This window comes from Epargyreus clarus, unplaced genomic scaffold (assembly GCF_041222505.1).
Source record: "Epargyreus clarus isolate Ecla_fem2 unplaced genomic scaffold, WU_Ecla_fem_2.2 ptg000018l, whole genome shotgun sequence".
Taxonomy (NCBI): domain Eukaryota; kingdom Metazoa; phylum Arthropoda; class Insecta; order Lepidoptera; family Hesperiidae; genus Epargyreus; species Epargyreus clarus.
Genome location: NW_027332226.1, coordinates 8,131,111 through 8,153,243, shown reverse-complemented (window position 1 = coordinate 8,153,243; position 22,133 = coordinate 8,131,111). Strand labels below are relative to the sequence as shown.

At 34.2% G+C, this 22,133-nt stretch overlaps 2 protein-coding genes across 2 annotated transcripts in view; both read right to left on the bottom strand.

Moving 5' to 3' along the window:
• Positions 1 to 2,135, bottom strand: part of LOC140749812 (uncharacterized) — a 158,461-nt gene extending 156,326 nt beyond the window's left edge. Inside the window, exon 1 of the mRNA XM_073083005.1 lies at positions 1,881 to 2,135. The gene's annotated coding sequence lies outside the window, so the exon portion shown is untranslated. The remainder of the gene's footprint in view (positions 1 to 1,880) is intronic.
• Positions 2,136 to 5,636: 3,501 nt separating this feature from the next.
• Positions 5,637 to 21,688, bottom strand: LOC140749811 (glucose dehydrogenase [FAD, quinone]). Its single transcript, XM_073083004.1, has 6 exons — positions 21,532 to 21,688; positions 19,941 to 20,337; positions 14,517 to 14,747; positions 9,980 to 10,112; positions 7,030 to 7,149; positions 5,637 to 6,919 (listed from the first exon to the last, which is right to left on the bottom strand). Exons 2-6 carry the CDS (start codon positions 20,332 to 20,334, stop codon positions 5,677 to 5,679), a joined length of 2,121 nt encoding a protein of 706 aa, XP_072939105.1. The 5' UTR covers positions 20,335 to 20,337; positions 21,532 to 21,688; the 3' UTR covers positions 5,637 to 5,676.
• Positions 21,689 to 22,133: the final 445 nt, after the last annotated feature.

The window sequence follows — 22,133 nt, the reverse complement described above, 5'->3', positions numbered from 1 at the left end:
ATTGGACCTAATGTCAAATTCAAAACGTCCATTTGATCTCCGACACTGTTTAATGACTGCTATTCATTACCGGAAACGACAACATACTCAGATTAACAGCACTCAGATTCAAAATCAGAACTTCGGCGGAGTTTGATTGCCTATCGTTGAGATCGAATGCGATTGTGTTCTTGAATGGTTGTCTTTATGTGATGTCGTTCGATCGCTGACATTACCGTGGATAGTACGGGTTGCCATTAACCGCTGTGCGTGTGTTGCCACATTACATGTTTTTGGCAACGCCTTGTTGCTAGTCACGCAACGCTCTTTCACAAATGGTCCAACGAAATAGATTATAATTTTACAGAAACGATGAAACAGTTATTGAAACTTTAATGAAGAAAACTTTTGAAACGATTTATCGTTTTTAAGCTAATTTTGTTATTATTAGAAACGGATTTTGATAATAAGAAGGTCGTTTGCGCCAGAAATAGCTTACCGTGATACATGTCACAGTAACTTTAATTACTGGTACTGGGTATTTTATTCTTTAGAAGTAATTTCATCTATTTCTAGAATTAATGACAGAAGCTATTAAAATTCGGATAAATAGTCGAATAAACGTTGTTAAAGCTTTATACATATAATTACTACTTGAATACATTTTAGTTAAGTGGGTATTTAAACGTTGTAAAGTATCTGTGGTTCAAATGAGGGCTTCCTCCACATTTGTGTTTGTGGTTTTTAACACCGCTACAAGTATGCTTTATGTGCAATGTGTTTTGAGGCTACATTCTGTTTTGAGGGGTGTGGTAAGGCACAGGGACATGAAGAGTTACCGCTTAGTCCTAGCAAGGCAAGGTACAAATAAGGTCCAAGATTCACGACTTTACTTTATGTGTGTATGCGATATTAAATATCGCAATGTAACTATGAAGGAAAACATATTTTTATAATGTTCTCGAAGGTATATAAAGTCTACCACATCAACTCTTATCCATGATGGTAGACTATGAGCTAAAACACAGAGCAGAGAATAATAGATTGATAAGGAACATTACCTGAGAAACGGATATAAAACATACCGCGTTAGCAATCCAAATCAAAAATGCTAACGAGGTGGACGAAAACTTTTGAATTTCATTTAGGTTGCCACCGGGCAAAATAATAAAACAAACTTCACAAAAGGATGCGGTCAACCAAACTCAGGGCGCTAACGAACAGGCCTTAATATGATTTAATATTATTTTATAACATTGTTTTATTTTTATAGGAATTATGATTTGTGATAGGAGTAAAATGTTATTATCCTCGTGAGTCAGTAACAGTTCTGTAATATCCCACTGCTGGGCGTGATTCTCTTTTGAGGATTTAAGCGAGTATAAATTTTTCATACCTTTGTTAATGTTATAGAAAATTCCCTCTTTTCTTCTCTCTTTTCCTTCACTTTAGTGGAACTTACTGATGCTACCTTTCTTTCAGCTCCTTTTACTTAAGTATGGAAATATAATTCAAAATCGTATGATAATCGATTTATTTACATCCATAATGACCTAATAATAATTAATTACATCTACCTCCTAAATGTTAGTAAATGGATATGTTAAACTTTTTTGAAAATAAAGTCATGCCAAGTCAAATTCTATCCGAGTATTTAAAATTTTGACTTTCAGATGTAAAAAAAATATTGTGTTTTAAAGCCATACTTATACAATTTAATTACGCCACTAAATCACTAAAACGGCATTCTGAAAAATAACCTTAACTTGCCATTGACTAACACAATAAAAATATTTATTAAAAGAACGCGTTTAGATAAATGTCATTTCGTTTACGAGTTTATGAGTTGAAATTAAAGACAAATAAATTAATTAAATTATCGCATTTGAGGATTTTTTTACAATTTCAAAACTGCACTATTTCACTATTGCGTCACTTCATTATCCGTCACTATTCGAAAACTTTACGCTACTGGTATGAATGGGTATAATTTCACTTGTTGAGATCGCGGCGCTAACGTGCGCGCGCTCGGCGTAGCGTGGGCGACTGCGCTTCCCGCCTATTCCAACTTAACACTTTACTACTTTATCTCGACTGAAATTCACAGCTTTTCTACTTGTGATTTTATTAGTTATTTTAATTCGTAAATTTGATGGTTGGTTAGCTATAGGGTTTGTGGATTTTATTTTGTAGACTGGGTGTGTAGTGTTCTCTTATACAGTGTTTAGGTTAAAGGAGATACATTTTTCAAGCACATGGTTTTTAATGCTCACATAGGATAGAAATAAAAATCATAGAATAATAAATAAATTACAGATAAAATGCAATGTGAATGTCGTAATATGTCTCCCACGTATGAACACCGTAGGTAGCGCTAACTCACTGTATAATATAATGTATTTTAATGGGTAATTTTATAGTAAATAAATAATAGTTTAAAAAAACTAAAAAAATACACTTTTTATAGAAAATCCAACTAAAAAATAAAAAAAAAATTTTAAATTTGAATTAAGAATAGTGTAAATAAGATAAAACTATTTTTTATTGTAAAATAATTATAGTTCAAAAAACTAAAAAACACGCTTTTATGATTAACTAAAAAGTAGAAAATCTAAATGAATCTAGGAATCAATTAAGGAACAGTAAATAGTATAATTGTGAAATAAATCTACAAAGTTTGAACGAAATCTGGCCGTTTAAAGTGGGTCAAAATCGCGCCCAAAGAAGTCGGTTACAAACATACAAACATACAGGTGAAGCTAATAAAAAGCGTGTAAAAAATACCATATTTTTAATTTATGTTTAGCACGAGAATTAAATACTGAAAACCTTCCCGAAATATGTTTCTTATTTTACTAAGCACCATGTATAATATTATCTATTTTGTAACTCCTTGTCTCATTAGTTTCTTGATTTAATATCGTTTCCCATGTTATACTTTTTTGGAATAATATTTAGAAAAAAACACTGCTATAAATTCTGTACCAGTAAATTTATACAGCAGATCATTGTAAAATTGTCTCGACCTGATGTTTTTGTTGGAAACCTCGGAACTCGATAAACTGATTATTCTTGTTAGAAGTTAACTAACTTTTACCACTGATTGTTATCGGATTTTTGTAATTTCGTCATGACGTTTTAGAGCTTTGTCGTTCAAAGTTTTATTGTAAACGTCATTTCGAGAATTTGTAGTAGTTATATCTAATTAAAGAGTGCGGAGTAGGTGTAATTCTTTTACGTTAACGTTAACGTCATTATATCTTCAAAATGTTACGTTATTTTGTATAATGAAGACGACAAGTCATCTCCTCATCCGACTATAAATAGACTTCAGTGTTCGACTTACAGCCGTGTCATAATGTTATTTTGTATTTCATTCTCACCATAATGCTTACATATGTATTTATAAAATGGTTTTCTTTTACTATATTTATCGTCTCTAGTATCATTCGAAAGCGGACGTTTTGTTTTCTAGAAATTCTAAAAAACTAATGATGCAGATATAGTTTTTATCTAAATCGGTCCCGTAACTCCTTCCATCAACTTTCTCTAATCCTTAAAGTTTCGGATTTGGCCTGATGGCCCATTTGAAAAATTCACCCTGTGAATTCATTCATTACACGCGGCATTTTTTACACGCTTTATATTATCTTCACTTGTATGTTTGTCAGTGAGTAACTCCGTTTTTCAGTAGAAAGAGATCAACTTACATCCTTATCTTACCTTGCATGTTTGAAAGAATGAAATAGAACACCGAAAGCTTTTTAGTTGATTTTATCATAAAAGCGTGTTTTTTTAGTTTTTTAAACTATATTTATTATTTTAATTCTCAGTGTGTGGATAGTTGAAACACGTAGACTCGCAGCGTTGATCGTATCGAAACCAATTTAAAAAGTTAAGCAAAATCAAGCGCTATAGGGGGCTCTGCATGGGCTACTGGGATTTCTTACGCGCCTTCAGGTAAGCTGAGTCGCTCGATCCTTGCTCTCAATCTAAGATTAGATATCAACCAGTTTATCTTGTCGGAAGTCTCTCGTGGGAGCGATTTTAAAACCATGATGAGATTACTAACCAATATCTTCTTCTATCAATGAAGGTGAGGAGAGGCACATCTTCATCAATGGATCGTATTAAGTGTCAGATGAATAGTACGTGATATGGCTACGGAATAGTAGGACAATTTTCTTTCGGGAAATTAACAAAATGTAAACTTATAGGTGTCTAGGCTCAATCAGTATTAACGATAATTATTTATCACAATAATATAATTAACTTAATGTTTTGGTAACTAAAATAGCTTAAGGATATTTGATTCCACAAACGATCATATACTTAAGGTATGACTGTTCATGTTTTATAGTCCGTTATTTAGTAAACTACCAATTAGATTTAATTAAAATATTTCGTCATACATATGATACCGAAATTATTTTAATGCTTATTTGCATACTATACGATTGCATTATTTGCATATGTATGATCCCTATGCAAAACTCTACAAGCAATCAGTGACACGCAATTTCCGTGCAAACAAAAGGCTTAATCATTGTCAAAAATCCCTTTGTCATTGGATGTTGATCCTTAAAATTTTACGGTCGGCTTTATACTTACGCCAACGGCTTACTGACACGCATAAATGAAATCGGATTTCACCTAACGATTTGTTTGCCGTCCCCATCCTCAGTCATTAGAATTTGCCTTCGAACAAATACAATCGGGCATTTCATACGGATCCGTCGATCAATCGTTGGCTGTAAGTGTGTTTATGGAATTAAACTTGTTAAGTTAATGAAGTGGATGTGGGGCATTAACTTCTGACAGGTGAATATGTGCCATTAACCTATATTTTAAGCATACAGTCCGCTTGATGGTAAGGGACTACTACCGCCCATGGACATCTGTAATCAACTACTTACATATAAAATTAGCTTAAGAGTATTAGTTTTCACAATTGATCACTTATTTAGTTATATTGCTTACGCCAACGGCTTACTGACACGCATAAATGAAATCGGATTTCACCTAACGATTTGTTTGCCGTCCCCATCCTCAGTCATTAGAATTTGCCTTCGAACAAATACAATCGGGTATTTCATACGGATCCATCGATCAATCGTTGGCTGTAAGTGTGTTTATGGAATTAATCTTTTTAAGTTAATGAAGTGGATGTGGGGCATTAACTTCTGACAGGTAAATATGCACCACTACCTTATACTATTTGCAAATGACCTGATGGTAAGTGGAACTATGGATAACTGTCATCAACCTAGATAAGATAAAAGTAAACCTGCCACCTGAAGTCGGCCGCAGTTTCGTTGCTACCCCTGAGGACTAAAAGAAGTAACTAACTAGCTGGAATGCCTCAGATAAGTATACCACACCCTTCAAACCATATTCACTCAAGACTGCCGTTATTAAGCAGGTTATATGTACTCGTATTATAATAATGCGCATGAAAATATATTACTTTGTCTTTACATGTATCTTCTCTTAGAATTAAGAACTCAGGATTGCCTCCGTCTAGTAGTGTACTATTGAGTCCACTACTGCGGGCTTGTTTTTTCTGTTCCATGACTGCCGGTCCAGTGAAAAATGTGTCAACCGAACTCTCACCATATCTTTCAATACTCTTATTATCTAATAAAGAAAATACTAAATTGACTTTTGGATTTTATTTAACTACAACTAACATAAATACTATATCACATTAGACCAAGTCTTCTTTATCATATCAGCACCCTTTTCACCAATCATAACCGCGGGGGCGTATGTGTGCCCACTAAGAGTAGAAGGAATAATACTAGTGTCAACTACTCTAAGACCGTCTACTCCATGCACTCTAAGTTCAGGATCTACAACAGCATCGGGATCAGTATTCGGGCCCATTTTGCAAGTCGCTATCTGATGATGGAGAGACACTACCATCGTCCTTATGGCACATTCCCAATACGAATCTGAACCGGGAGGATGTGTTGCGCATGAAGGGTAAGGAGCTAAATGTAGTTTAGCATTGTACTTTTTGAATGGTGCTGATTCTCCTAGATTTATTATATATTTCGTAGCCTCTTTTAACGTTTGTATGTCTCTCGCGTCTGAAAAATAGTTACCATATATTTTTGGGTGTGAAAATGGATTGGTATCTCGCAGCTCTAAGTAACCTTTGGATTTTGGGTGTAATAACATAGGAACTGTTTGCCATGTATCGAAGCCATTGAGAGAGCTGAACGCTGTTTGATAAGTTCTATCGGAAATTTTCCAACTTTTTCTGAAAGCACCACCATAATCCGATGTCAAAGAACCGCCCATATCAATTAATTCTATATCTGGGACATTTTCTGGATTATCCGAGAGTGGTGTTTTAATGTAACCAATAGCTTCTACAGTACCAGGGGTTGTTAACAGACCATCTCCGAATTGCAACCATTGCATCAAGTTTGGTAGAGTGGCTACTTTTGGTTCCATAAGACTGGCGTTAGTACTGTTTAATCTAAATATGATTCCTGCGAAACAAACATGATCGTAAAGGGTTCTGCCAACTCTTAAGTCTTTAATAACAGGAATGCCAAGAGTTTGCAAATGTTCCTGAGGTCCTACTCCGGACAACATGAGGAGTTGTGGTGAAGCAATAGGTCCTGCTGATAGAATGATTTCCCTTCTGCAGCGAACGGTATGTTTAATGTTATTTTTAATATATTCCACGGCATAAGCTCTCTTCGTCTGGGGTTCGATAATGATTTTCGTAGCTCTAGCTTCTGTTAGGATGTGGAGATTCTTTCGTCTCTTGTGATTATGCAAAAATGCTTTAGCAGCACTCAACCGGTGGCCCTTATTAGTGGTTGTTTGCACATAACCAAAACCAAGTTGGTCAGGCGAGTTATAGTCAACGGTGGGATTCCCGAAAAGTCTTCCTGCTTCCATAAACGCTTCGACTAGGCCAGTCCTGTGAACAACGGTGTCAAAATTACAGATAGCTATGGAATATTGTATTTTAAAGTCTTCTTTTTATATAAATATTCGAATCCTTAGTCATTAAAATTTGTGGAAACTTACCTGAAGGGGACGTTTTCAACGGTCAGTTCCCCGTCTCGACCGCGGTACGGGGCATTCTTATATTTTTTCAATTCAGCCCTCTCCGATTTCTTAAAATAGGGAAGGACGTCATCAAAGGACCTGGAAAGAATGAAATAAGAGTAAATTATTTGATATTATTTTTACTGTGTTAAGAGCGAAAATACGTGATTATTTGCGTGAATTCAATTATTAATGTCTGGTTATGAAGTTACGAATGAAATCTATTAAAATGCAACATCCGTATAAATCATGATTATACAGCATAGATGCAGGAAATTAGCTAACAATACCAGATAACATAAGAAAATCCCATGATTTCCGCTATTTATTTTTACTAATTTAAGTAAAAATGTTTGTTAGCAATTAAAAATGACAGCGTCATCGTTCACGTAGCAGGAAACACGGTAAAAGCGACGCCCCCGCTCCAGCTACTATCAATTAATAAAAGCATCAATTTCACCCATTTAATATAACAAATGTTCCCACCGCTAAGTTCCTTTCGTTTCCTACATCGCTACTTAGATTACAATGCGAATCGTAACGGTTGATAATTAATTTTAAGGCTTTTAACGAGAAACAATTGAACCTGTTGTACGAAGAGTTTGTTTATAACTAGCTGTTACCCATGACTTCGTACGATTTGATATACTTAATAAGAAAGAAAGAAAGAAATAAATATTTACTACAAAATGGTAGATCGATACTATACAGGGTGAATTTTTAAAACAGGCCTTCAGGGCCAAATCCGAAACTGTAAGGATTAGGGAAAAATGCTGAAAGGAGTTACGAGGCCGATTTTGATAAAAATTAAAACTGTATCATTAGTTTTTGAAAATATCTTTATCCTTAGCCGGGAATCGAACGAGTTCATTTTGAAAAAAAAATACACACTATATTATTCCACTATCTGATAGTGTTGCTTATAAGGATCAAATTCTGGGAAGGAATGTTATGTGACAAATTAAAGGAAAAGAAAAATGTTGAAGAAAATACATATTTTTTCATACATTGGTATACTAATCCTTAAGGATTATACATAACAAATGATTTATCTATAATTCTTTAGAAACGTACATAAGTCATACCATTGAAGAATTTGTTGGTTAATCAATTAATTATTCGATGTTATGACCATGACATATGGCTTATTATGAGAAAGTAATAGTTTGGCAAATAAGTTACCGCCGTTTTTAGGATTTATTTTTTAATAAAATACAGGTTAATTAGTAAATTCTTGTTGTTTGTTGCTTACAACTTCGTTTCAACGTTAAATATGATTTTCAATATCTCTTTGTTAAGTAATCACTCGAATTTGACTCGAAAAAGTCATTCTCGCAAATTGTCAACTTTACATCTGTATTAAACGAAACTCCGCCCATAACAAGTTAAATCTATTATAATGGTCCTAAAAATAACCTTAACTAAGTCGGACATAAAAATATAAATTATTAGAGAACAAAACGTCCGCTTTCGAACGATTTGAAACATTGAGCCATAAAAAATTGTTAATATGCGAAATGTTTAAATTGATAAGTGGCGGGAACTTATCTGCCAAATGAATATGAAATAATATGTATTTTCTTAAAATTGAGGGTTTTCCTTTAGTTTGTCATTTATCATTACTTCCCAGATTATGATCCTTATAAGTAACACTATCAAATAGTGGAATAATACAGAGGTGTATTTTTTTTTCAAAATGAACTCGTTCGATTCCCGGCTAGGGAAAAACATATTTAAAAAAAGTAATGATGCAGTTTTAGTTTTTATCAAAATCGGTCTCGTAACTCCTTTCAGCATTTTTCGCTAATCCTTATAGTTTCGGATTTGGCCCTGAAGGCCCGTTTGAAAAATTCACCCTGTATACATCTATCTATACTTTTTCATCGTTTTAGTATGCATATCAATAAATCCTTTCTTAGTGCCATTATTCTTATGTTCTTATTATATTTTTGTCGTAATAACCTTGAAACAAAATATTATCGATATCAGTTTCAAATTTTCACGCAATTGGTCAACGACCATGTTAACTTTGAAAGTGTATATTTTATTATGAAACTTCTATATATCTTATATATAAAAAACCCCTCCGAAACGGCTTTACCTGCTTTCACCAAATTTTATATACATATTCAGTAGGTCTGAGAATCGGCTACTATCTATTTTTCATACCCCTAAGTGATAAGGGTTGTTCACCCTTAACATTTTTTTATTTATACGGCAACACAACGTTTGCCGGGTCAGCTAGTTTTTTATAATTATCTCTCAGACGTAACAAAAAGCGAACGAACAACAGACAAACTTAGTAACATTTTGTAAAAAGCAGACTCCAAACATAGTTTTGACAACCCAAAAACCTCGGTGACCCGAGAATTATTTAAATTCCTCTGTAATGGTTCGACATATTCCGCTCGTCCGAAAGTGTGTGTATTTTTTTTGCAATGTATATTTCGGTCGACTGGCCAACGTGTCACATATGTCACAATACAGTAAATACGAAAATACTGTAATTGCATTCAAAAAAGTTTATGAATTGACAATTTCGTCGAAATGTAAGCTTTTTTGTTATAAATGTTTGAATGTTCTCTATATTCGTATCTCATAGATAGTTTCTACACTGAGATTCCCTATGTCGTGGGTATCATTGTCACACAAACACTGATTATACACAAACACCCAGACTCATCGGAATTTAAATTCGTCATTAGATGTTACTTGGCCTGGAATCGAACCCGGAACATTTTGTATGTCAGACGGTTAAATAGTATGATAGCTGGTAAACCTCGCGGATAGCCACGTGATACCCAATTAGGTACTTTGAGTCATTTAGATATTTTTTGACTAGGAATCGAACACCTTAAACATGTATGTCCAATCTGCTGTACACTATTTACATTAAATTTAAAAAGCTTTTATGTAAGTATCCACCCACCATCCATAGTTTCCTTGTCCAGCGATTTTATTCCAATCTTCAGGTCTGCCTCTGGAGTAGATCATGAAGTTTGTGACACTGGTTCCTCCAAGAGCTTTACCCCGGGGCATATAACAACGTTGCTCATCGCTGCCTGAAAAACGTAAATGAAAATGTTATAACTGAATCATTTATGTACAAATGACGTTTCTACGAAAACTGACTGAATATCAGGACGTAACTGAAACGCCTGATTATAACTGCCTGTAACAGTTCAATTCATTCATTCAGTACAATTGAAATAATCGATGAAACGGAATTGATAAGCTAAATAAATATATGACTATGGGCACATAAGCAAAAATATCTGACTCAAGAACGAGTTCAGTAATATCTGCCTGCACGAACGCAGCAAAAATATCTGACATTAATAGGCAGCAACTAAGTTACAATAATATAGAAGGTGGTAGAACCCTAAGTGGTTCAACTCCGGCGGCACCACCGCCACATCTATTTCTGCCTTATAACAGCAGTGTCAGCTGCTGTGTTCCGTTTTGAAGGGTGTGGTAAGGGAGACAGACTTTTCCGAAGCGTTCCAGCGCCGCTACCCCTGAGGACTAACTCAGGGGTAGCGGCGCATCTGTGGCCGACCTCAGGTAGGAATATCTAATTCTATGTGGGGTTGATTACAGATGTCTATGGGCGGCAGTAGCCACTTACCATCAGGTGGACTGCATGCTCGTCTGCTACTCCTATATTATAAAAAAAAATATGACATAATTTCCAAATATCTTTGATGTAGTTGTATTAACCTAGCAGGGATAAAGGGGCCAATGTATTTTGCCAGAGAAAGAATGTGAGCAAAATATGTTATAATATATTTTTTTATTTAATTAAGAAAAAACAGGGTTAAAAACAAATACATCATAATTAATGTATTTTAACAGGGCGAATTTTTCAAATCCGAATCTACAAGGATTAGCAAAAAATGCTAAAAGGACGATTTTGATAAAAATTAATACTGCATCACATTTCTTCTGCATTACACTTCAAGTACCTGTAACGCCTGATTAAGTTAACGTGTAACATTTCAATTCGTTCATTCAATACAGTTTGTATAAAATAGACAAACTATAATTGATGAACTAACAATGAACACTAGAAGAAATAAGGACGTAACTGTAATGCCTGAAGTTTACGTGTAACAGTTCAATTCGTTCATTCCATACAGTTTGCATAGAATACACCAACTATAATTGATAAACTAACAATGGACACTAGCAGAAATAAGGACGTAACTGTAATGCCTGAAGTTTACGTGTAACAGTTCAATTCGTTCATTCAATACAGTTTGCATAGAATACACCAACTATAATTGATAAACTAACAATGGACACTAGCAGAAATAAGGTCGTAACTGTAATGCCTGAAGTTTACGTGTAACAGTTCAATTCGTTCATTCAATACAGTTTGCATAGAATAGACCAACTGTAATTAATAAACTCACAATGGACACTAGCAGAAATAAGGACGTATGTAACGCATGATTGGGATCAGGTGTAATGGATCGTATATTACGTTTGAACGAGTACTATGGTTTTCTGCACACAACTGTTTCTATGTCAATCTGTATGCTTATTTACTTCGATAATATACGGTAGGACATAATGTAATCCTAATTATAGTCACATAATATAGTAGAAGTTAGTTTGAATTAATTTATTTATGTAAATTCAAATGTCCTTGTTTTGTTTTAATATATAAGTTGTGTAGTAAAAACATGTTTTAGAATGTGGCCCCGAATAACACCATTTCTTCCTTCTTGTTTATGTCTTAGGAAGACTAGCGAATTGAATGTAAGAGATGTGAAAAGCAAGAATCTCCGAACAATGCAAAACAATACCTGTACTACATGCAGTCACCAAAAGGCACAGTTAAGTGCGCACAATATAAGTACTGGATGATTACGACACCACCTTTCTTGTTGAATCCATGTGTAGCAGTGAACTCTTAAGAGGTGATAGATAAATTAAATGTAAATGTAATCTAGGAAATCCCTTAAAAAATACCAAATTAATCATATTTTCACTTTGCTCGAATCTTCCCCGTAGCGTCAATTAATCTTCCCACTTTTTATTTAATCATGCTTAATTGACTAAATTCATTCAAATTAATTCATTCAAGGTGACTAGCGAAAAACAAAATAAAGAATTATGCAAGTCAGATTTGTATCGCTTAGGTACCGGGTGGCCCGGAAATAATTTTGTTTTTGTCGTGTCTGTTTTGTGTTTATGCTAGAAAAAATGAGTTTTTTAAAAGATATTTATTAGTAAAACATGTTTATAAATAAAAATGTCATTCCTTATGTTTGCAAAATGTAAATAATTTTATTTGCCGTCAATGACATTTTTTTGCTAATTTAAATAACTCCGGTCACCAAGTGATCTAGATTTATCTCCAGTTGTTTTTCGCTAGTGGACTACCCAAAGATCAAGGGTCCTTCAAGGTGTTTAGTCCATCGCTATGCATTAAAGATAGTAAAAGCGTTGTTCGGAGGGTTACCTTCACACCTATTTTCACCTAAATAGCACTGTTGAGTCCTAGTTTTCTGGTTTTAAAAATGTGATAAAGTTTTATTTACACCAGGCGTTACAGCTTCGAAGTTACAATGCATATGTGTTCGAATTCTGGTAGCATTCCAACCGTATTTTCTTGATAACATTCTCCTGGGAAGCCACGACTTACTATTACTGGGCTGCATGCTCGTTTGTTACTAAAAGTATAATGAATTGAAGCAAAAAGTAAAAGACAAAATCGATTCAATTGCTCGTGCGTTACTGCGCCGAGTAATTGAAAATTTCCGTTTCAGATTAAACGAGTGTGCGATATCGAACGGCGACCAGTGGAATTCTATTTATTTCCATTAATAAAATTTAATAATTTCAATTTTATTTCTACAATTAAATTATTAAGAAATATTTATTTGTTATTCTTGAATAATTTATGATTATATTAATAATTATTATTATTATGACTTTATTTTTATATACTTAGAAGTATTTTCACCACCACAAAAAGAGTTCCACCTTAGACGAATTCCAATATATTTTTGGAGAAGGAGAAAATTTTCTTAGGCCGAGCCCTATAAAATTATAATCTGCGTATAGCACTTTTGCTTCAAAAAATGCATTTAGAGATACGAGAATGTCAGTACCTACGAGTACACAGCATATATTTTACTTTTCAAACTATTACTCTTTCGGGAACTACAGAAAACTTGAGCCTCGTAAGTCTGTTGTATGTTTATTATTTATGCTTAAATAACTTTAATCCCCATTTCTCTTCTGGCAAGTTTTCTTAAAAGTTTAGAAAGCGAGCGAATTTATGAATGGGTTGAGCTCAATACTTCGTGTTTGATTGGATGGCCGCGTTTATATTAGCGGAGTATTTGATCAGATCTCTATTCATATTACGGTTGACCTAGTGAACTAATGCTGAACGGTGCGGAAACGAGTCACCCGGTCTGCGGAGTACACAAAATATTGGCTTCGCTAAAAGTAGATACAATTCCACTAACGAACTGTATTCAATTTTCTCACTCGACTTTCTTAGTGGCTCGGCTGAGATAACGACGTAACGTTCGAAGTAATAGAACCTCTTAAACACGTGACGTAATTTCGAATTTAAAAACGTAGAGCGTTAGTAAACTTATGTAGGCTTTTGGGACGCTCATTATGCCGAAATTAAAACTTTGAGCATTTTCGTTTCGTTCATGTTTTTTCGTATAATGCTGGCTTGTAATTTGAGTAAACTATCGGAGAAAAGCTCGTAGAATTTCTAAGTTGCCAGTATTCGTAATCATTGCGGTTGCCCTACTGCCTTGCAGTTACTGTGCAAAGTGAACTTTGTGTGAAAGTGCCGTTACATACGAAGCCGTTTTAAGACTTACGCATACATCCTGTTGTCATACATATAAATACTCGAGCTTAAATAGTCTGTTTAATTTTTACAAGCTCTCATTAATAAAGTGCATTGTATGAAGATAATGTACACGGTTTGAAGGTAGAACCCGTTGTAGTTCGACTACACCAAACTATTTCTACTTTAAAATGGCATTATTAAGCACTGCAGTGTTTCGGTTTGACGTAAGTTGTAAGGGCGACGTACTTATCCAAGGCGTTCCAAGTCGTAAAGGGTGGCAACGTGTCTGTGGCCGACCTGTAACCTTACCAGGAGTTTTTACGTTTCGATAAATATGACCGTTTTGGTATTTATTTACGTATTTGCCCATACAAATTCCAATCAGCGCCCCTAGCGGATTGTGTCCGAACTAGAAAATCGTATGGGCCAATACGTAAACAAATACCGAACCAGTCATATTTGTCGAAACGTAAAAACTCCTGGTAAGGGTACTGAGAGGGACTCTTATCTTATATATGTGGTTGATTAAAGACGTTCATGGGCGGCAGTTTCCAGGTAACATTTGACCGCACGCATTTGCAGATATATCAAAAATGTCCGTATTACAAAAATATATAACAAATTTCTTTGCACTCACCCATGCAAATGCCAGGTTGATGTTCCATAGTGTACGGCCAGGCGTAATCCGTCAGTTGCCAGTACTGTGTCAGTGCTGGGATGTCAGTAAGGAGCATCTCGGGTTTACCAGCCTCGATGACGAGGACTGTAGCTCTCGGCTTGTCTTCCGAGAGCCGTGCAGCCAGCACTGAACCCGCGGAGCCTCCGCCGATGATGACGTAGTCGTATTCGTCCAAGGGCTGAGTGAAACCTGTAATGATGTAGTGCATTTGTTATTTTCTATTAATTAATAATTTCGTTGCTTTGACCTTTTTTTTTCCTTTTCGATTGGGAAACCTTCAAAAGGTACCCGACGACGTCGGGTTATGTGGGATTTTTACCGCACTAAAACCCCCCCGGTGGCCGTCCTCGGCGCTTGTTGGAGAACTCCGGGATCTCCAACGGAACACAACCGGAGTCCTCCAAGCGCGATGCCCGAATCGGGCTCTGCCCTAGGGGAGCGTTCGCTCCTCCCGCAACATCTGGTGATTACGACGGTATGCGACCACACATACCGCCGTCCTTCTCGGGGTAGCATACTGGACATTTCGAGCTCCCACTCTTGCCGCCCGCAACCCCGGAAGCCCCCTTTTAGTCGCCTCTTACGACAGGCAGGGTATACCGTAGCCCTATTCTAGTCGTTGCTTTGACCTAAGACCACGAAATGATATACTCGTAGTTCATACACGTACAGAGCGAATTGGTTGTCTTCACTTGTCTATGAGAAAATAGAAAATATTCAACAAGTCTTTCTTGCATTTTCTTCAGCGACTGACGGAAATTTCGGGTTTCGTTTCGACCAAGTTTTGGCCAAAATAGAAGTCAATTCAAGGTATGTATTTCTAAAATAAACCTAATTATTTCACTATACCTATGTTATCCTAATGAATAAAATTCTAAATCTCTAAATTACAGGGAATTCTGTTTCTTTTAATCATCAAAAAGTTTCCGTTTTGGTTCCGGCCAAGAATAGGACAGAAACCAAGAAGAAAGAAGAAAAACCAGTTTGGGGTTATATATTTTTTGTATTTTAATACAACACATACATAATACGAACTTTTATTAAAACCCCGATCACAATAATGGTGACTTTTATAATGATCGTATGCAGCATTAATCTTTTAACCCATGTACAGTACTTACACAAATCTAATTAAACATTCTAGTAAATAAACAAAGTTTTAAACTAGCTTGCCTTTCGCAGACCAAGTTCGTTATGCTTCAAACTTAGCGCACATAAGTTGCAATTCACATGTAGCATTATGTTGTAATACAAATTGTGATATACTTGTATTGTAACGATGGAACTTTACCATAGATAGGGTTGTTCACAAGTTTGTTTTATGATTAACGAAAAAAGATATTTAATTATTAGCCTTGTATTAAATAAAATGTTCGGTTATAGGGCTCGTACGCAATGCGATGCGAAATCTGCGAACTCCCTCGACGCATCGCAAGGACTTGCGAATTAATTCGCATCGCGCATTCTTGCGATGTTTCGTCACACTTGTTGACGCCATTTTAGTTCGCTCAGAGACAGAGTATGGAGAAGACGCACAGACCTGTATTTTTTGGGGTGGGAAGACGTATACTTTAATGTAAAAAAAATGACAGAGTACGACGTTGATTTTTTTATATTACTAATTGAGGAGCGCCCAATTCTTTGGGACATATATGAAATAAATGATATATGATAAATGGATGAACCCAAAATCTTCTTTGTTACTCTTGTTAATAACAAAAGTGTACACTTCTTTTTACGATCCATGTCACGACCTAGTTCTCAAAATACGTTCAGCACGGTTGACGGTTGTCGAAAGAATGGTCACCCTGGGAGACGCCTTGCCGCACGAAATCTCATCGCAGCAATTCGTGTCGCGTTGCGAATTCGCATCGCATCGCGTCGCAGTTTTGTGTACGAGCCCTATAGAGAAAACGTATGTCAAAAAATGTTCTCAGATAGTTACTTAACAAAGCACCTGTATGTTACGATGCGCTACACTGCAACGTTTACAAAACATTTTATTTGTTTATTATAATTTTTATCTTGGAGAAAATTCCAACCATCTTATATATATTTACATATTTCATACAAATTTCATCTGTCAGCAACTCAAATGAAGAAAATTGTGTATCAGAGACAACATGCATTTTTTTACTTATATACGCTAATATCCGATTCTTTGACATAGTTTAGGGTCATTTCTATTAAAATCATCAAAACCAAACGAAAATCGTCACACACATGCTGACATACTGCAAACAGTTTCGTTAGCAAAACCTCTTTACCTTAATTGGGTACATAGTAGGTACAAACATAGTAGATACCTAGTAGGTTACCTACACTTGTGATGCTTTCTATAGTTTCGCCTGTTTATATTTAAAAACCTGAGAGGTTTTACACTTGTCCCGTTGAGCTGTTAAAGCTTGTTAGTTTGTACTCGCTAAAGTATACATTCCTACATGTGCAAATATCTGTCCGGTAATGAAGAGAAATGCTCGAGTGTTTAGTCTGCTTTACAACGCGGTAAAATAGACTGAATACTACTACCATCTCCTAATGTTTCCTCTCACAATGAGAAGGATTAGGCCATAGTCCACCGCGTTGATCATGTGCGTATTGTTAGACTTCACATACCTTTGAGATTTTTTTTATAAATCTCGCAGGTATGCAGGTTTCCTTGCGATATTTTCCTTCGCCGTTTAGCAAGTAATAATTAATTTCTAATACGCACATAACTTTGAAAAATTTAAGCGTGCCTGGGACTTGAACCTCAGACCCCGCGATCGAGATGCCGAGTTTCTTAACCACTAGGCTATCACTGCTGTATTATTAGTTAGTGACACATTTTATACTGCTATAAAGAAATAAGTATAGCCTACTCCGAACAATATTAGCGAAAAATGTTCTCCCATTTTATTTGCTCTTTAATTAGATACTCGCTAGACTAGCTTTCCACGCAGACAAAGAACAGTTTAACTGTTCCTTTTAACTAGTACGAGTAATTTAACTTCACTATTTAAGTTTACTTTGTTTTAAACATGGACATAGGATTATGAATATTATATACGAAGCGTCTTTTTGGGTCACTTTTTACAAAGTTCTAATTTTTCCTATGTCCTATATGCATAAATATAAATTTATCACTATTTAAAATATTCTATTTGTTTTTAAATTTTATCGCTTATACATAATAATATACGTAGAATGTAATGTATTGATATAATCAGATAACTAGCAACTTTGTAGCACAGTGAAGGAAAATACGTAAATAAGTAAATGTGTGTGAAGTTTATCAATCGGAACTTAGAAATAAATTTGTGCCTACGAATACGACAATAAATTGTTTATAATAAAAAGTATTATTAAAATTATTAAATGTAATATAGCTATTAAAAAAAGAAATTTTGGTTCAAAAACACAATTTAAAACGTTATTTCCAATGCAGGTCAGGTAACAGGTAATTTACGTTTTAATGTTAATTTATTTATCAGATACCTTGAATGCAGTTGCTACTTTCTTTCGAAAACACTTACAGGACCGCATTTAAAGTCGGTAATAAAATGTTTTTAGCAAGAACCTAATGCATCTGCAGTAGGAAAACAACAAAACGAAATGACACTTCACTCCTCCCTCAAAGAGCTTTGATGGCTCTCAAGTTGTTAAAAATATTTGTATTTGTGTAAAGTAATAAAGAAAGAACACGAAAAAGTAAATTAGGGCACAAGCAATCTAGAAATTTGGATATACGTGAACCGTGTTTGATGAAAGTGTAATTATTACGAGAAAATATTTTGCAAAAAGATACTTAATGGTAGATTTTCTTATATTCTAACAATTAAAATAAATATATAATTATATATTAGTAAGTGAACAGTGGATGCTGTACTTGTTTCTTCGTATTAAATATAAATTGTTTGTTTCGTGAAAAAAAAATATTATTAATTTTGATGGACATACGAAGTTAGGCTCTCTACGTATCTTGAGAAATTATTTATTTTATCATCATAATTTATGAATTATAATTATTGTAACTACTTAAAAAATAAATTTTCCAAGTTCGAAATTTAAAACAATGATTTTCAAATAACATTCAATGTAATGTAAGCACGAAACAATTCTCTATTTAAATTCTGTATCTCCATTTCGGCCATGATCGTAGCGAAAAATGCGGGAAACTTTATTGTGTTTACAATTTACAACTGTTTTACAGATGCATTCGATAACGTGTATTATTGTTTGGTATTTAATGTGTGAATTAATTAAAATTATGACCAGATTAAAGTAGAATGGTGTATATTGCAGACATTATTACAAAATATCAAATTGTATAAATAACACGCCATTAAAATATACTTGGGGAATCCTTTATCAATTGTAAGAAAAGTATGTATTTCTGAATCTTGGTATATAAATAGCCAAGTATTTTTATCCACATGAGCTTCGGAGTTCATTGTTAAATTAAAGCTATTATTTATTGCCTGAATTACTGGCTTCCATCGTAAAAAAGCGGATTAAAACTTTGAATTAAGAACTGCGAATTCTTATTCTTTTCTTTTTAAAAGACGATTCTTTTTAAAAGTTGGTTAATATGTCAACTGTTTTAATAACATTTTATTGCTCTTTATTTAAAAAGTAGTAGCATAAGGGCAAATATTTAATTAAATTTTACAACAATAGTATAGCAGCTCATAAACGAGTGAATAGCAAAAAGAGAAAAGGTAAAGCTAGAACGAGCTGTTCTTTATATTTATACGTTAATAAATGTAAACTGTTCTTTAGTTCGTTAATAAAGGAATTTTCTGCTTTTTAAATAAGAAAAATAATTATAAAAGGCTTATTATACGCAAACCCTCATACGATTACCTGCGTAATGGATTTTATAACACAAGAAATAAATTCATACACATTCAAGTATAATAAGATTAAAACATAGCGTTAAAATGACATTTTAAAAGCTGCTAGAACTTTTCTCGGTCTATGGATCGTGAGGTCCAAGGTTCAAACTTGATTTATCAAAGTTATGTGCGTATTAGAATGGAAAGTAATAGCTTTAATGGTGAACGAAAGCCTCGAGAAGAATCCTGTACACTAAAGAGTGCTTTAAAATATTCTCAAAGGACTACGAAGTATATAAATTCGCACTTGGCCAATGTGATGAAGGTTGACCTAAGCCCCCGCGAAGAAACCCATGCTCAGCAGTGGGATAGTACTGGCGATGCAGTTGACGTTGCCCCGCTTAACGATTTCCAATTATCCTCGGGGTAGCAACATATTTATGACTAAGCTAAGTTTTAAACTTTTTAAAGATATTTTCAATGTTTTATTGAAACCCCTCAATATCATTTAAATTGCATGGTCTATTTCTACGTCCCATGTGTGTTACCAATGTGTGTTACATACCTTTAGGCAGCGGATAGGAGTCTCGTAGAAAATCAAAAGGGTCGTTGGAATTAACTGGTGAGTAGTTAACTGCAACCGTCTGCATCATCATATCCACGATAGGGCTTTGCGGATACGACCAATACGCAAACCGGGCCTTTCTTTGCGAATCTTTTATGTTATCTATTAATGTCGCTCCAGCTCCTTGCTTATCATTATTAACAGCTTCACTCTTGTTATTCAAAGGATATGGCCAAAGGATACGTCCATTTCTTTTAATCCTATTATTAAAGTTAGTGTTAATGCTATTTTCAGATTCTATTTCAACTGTAGCGTATTCATCATCGTCATAGTTTTCGGCGTTAGCATAACATAATATCGCTAAGGTCAACCCTATTTGCATAAAGCGCTTCATTTCCTGAAAAATAAAAGATGGAAGTATGACTTTATATTCTTAAATGAAAACATATGCAAATTCATTTCCTATACGTATATTTAGTAAAGTTTGGAAACAAATACTTTGCATATACTGATACTATAAATCTAAAATAGTTGTTTGTTTGATGTAAAAACAAACATTATTATTTTGGCTAATCTCTCAAAATACACTAAAATAAAGAGAAAATGTTAAGTAATTTATTGAGGTCATGCACATCTTAACATGTTAAATCTTTGTTTTTTTAATTATCATGTCTACACTAAAACAGCTGTGTTGCTTATCTTGCATGTGTATAATAAAAACAAATGCAAAATTTTTAATGAATGTATAAAGACATACATTACTGAACTGAATGTAATGAGTTTAGCATTTACCTTTGTCTTTTCTCTGTTTTATCAAATCTACAATAAAACAGCGATCTTGCGTGTTGATTTTAAGCGCGTGTGTAACCGCAGGCCATATGTAGAAGATAATTATGTTAAAAATTCTAACATTTTTTAGTACAATGTTATACCTATATTGTAAAAACTATTTTAAGTTATAAAAATGTGTTACAAAAATTTTAAACAGAATCTTTTATAACTTTTAAAATTATAACACAAAAATACAACATCAGCGAAAACGTTAACTGAGTTTTCAAAAGTTGTACTATAACTTCTTTACTAGTCTTCTCAGTATACCATTGTGTTGCTTACAAGCAGGTTCGGGGAACACTAACTAACTTTGTATGCATACCGCGTACTAAATTTAAAAGCGACTTACAAATTTATAGCTAGCTGTCAATATTTTTTATAGTTAAAGTTGCGGTGACTTAGATTAAATTACGTATTTCACGTTTGGTGTACATTTGAATAGAACGTACAATTTATTTAAGACCCATAAATTATTTAAAGTCTTTGTTAAATTATTGATTTAATTCGTAAACTTTACTTGTTATTAATTTTAGTTTATTGATATATTAATAATGAAATATAAATTGACCAGAATTAAAAAAAATATTATTTTAAAGTTTCAATAAAAATATGTATTGTTTGTCACTTAAAATTATTTTCCGCAATAAACTAAATAATAAATTAATGATTAAAAAATAAACATTTTAATAATGTAAATTATATTTAAAATTTTCTTTTTAAAATTCTAAATTTAATTTTAAAAAAGATAATATTTACTCACCGTTATCAAAAATTTCGTGTCCTAAATATATTCTTCTTTATTATATTTTAATATATTATAAGGTACCCAGCGTGTCGTAGTTGCAACGACTGGTTCGCGAATGACTGTTTTGGGTTCGAGCCCACGCCTCTACATCGCCTTGACCGTGCACTTGATTGTACCGCTATCTTCGTGATCGCTGTTGTGACCATGTTGTTTCTACGGAACAGACTGTGCGGGACAATCCAAACGGACATTACGATATTGGTAATACAGTGAAATGTGGTCGAACCAACCAAAGAGGTACCACCGTTACATCAATTTCTAACGTGAAGCAGATTTGCGTCGGTGTAAGAAGGTGGATGCCAGCTGACTTAGATTTGAAATAACCGTCTTAGTCCTCAGAAGTAGCAACGCATATGAGATTGGTTTCGGGTAGAATTTGCTCTATATGTCAGAAGTCCATGGACAGCAGCTGCTTGCCATCAGATGGACTGCAAGCTCCTTCACTACTTTCATAATAAAAAATGTAAAGCCATATTATAGTGCAAGCTTCGTGAGAGTATTTATGACAGATTTGATTTGCTCTATTCTTGGTGCTAATAAAATGCTAAATGTAGACT

Excerpts from the sequence above, each read along its gene's own strand:
- LOC140749811 (XM_073083004.1), bottom strand. The coding sequence starts at position 20,334 with ATGAAGCGCTTTATGCAAATAGGGTTGACCTTAGCGATATTATGTTAT. Across the intron at positions 10,113-14,516 it reads TCAACCTGGCATTTGCATGG|GCAGCGATGAGCAACGTTGT; the intron begins GTGAGTGCAAAG and ends TACGTTTTTCAG. Across the intron at positions 6,920-7,029 it reads GTTGAAAACGTCCCCTTCAG|GACTGGCCTAGTCGAAGCGT; the intron begins GTAAGTTTCCAC and ends CGTTGTTCACAG.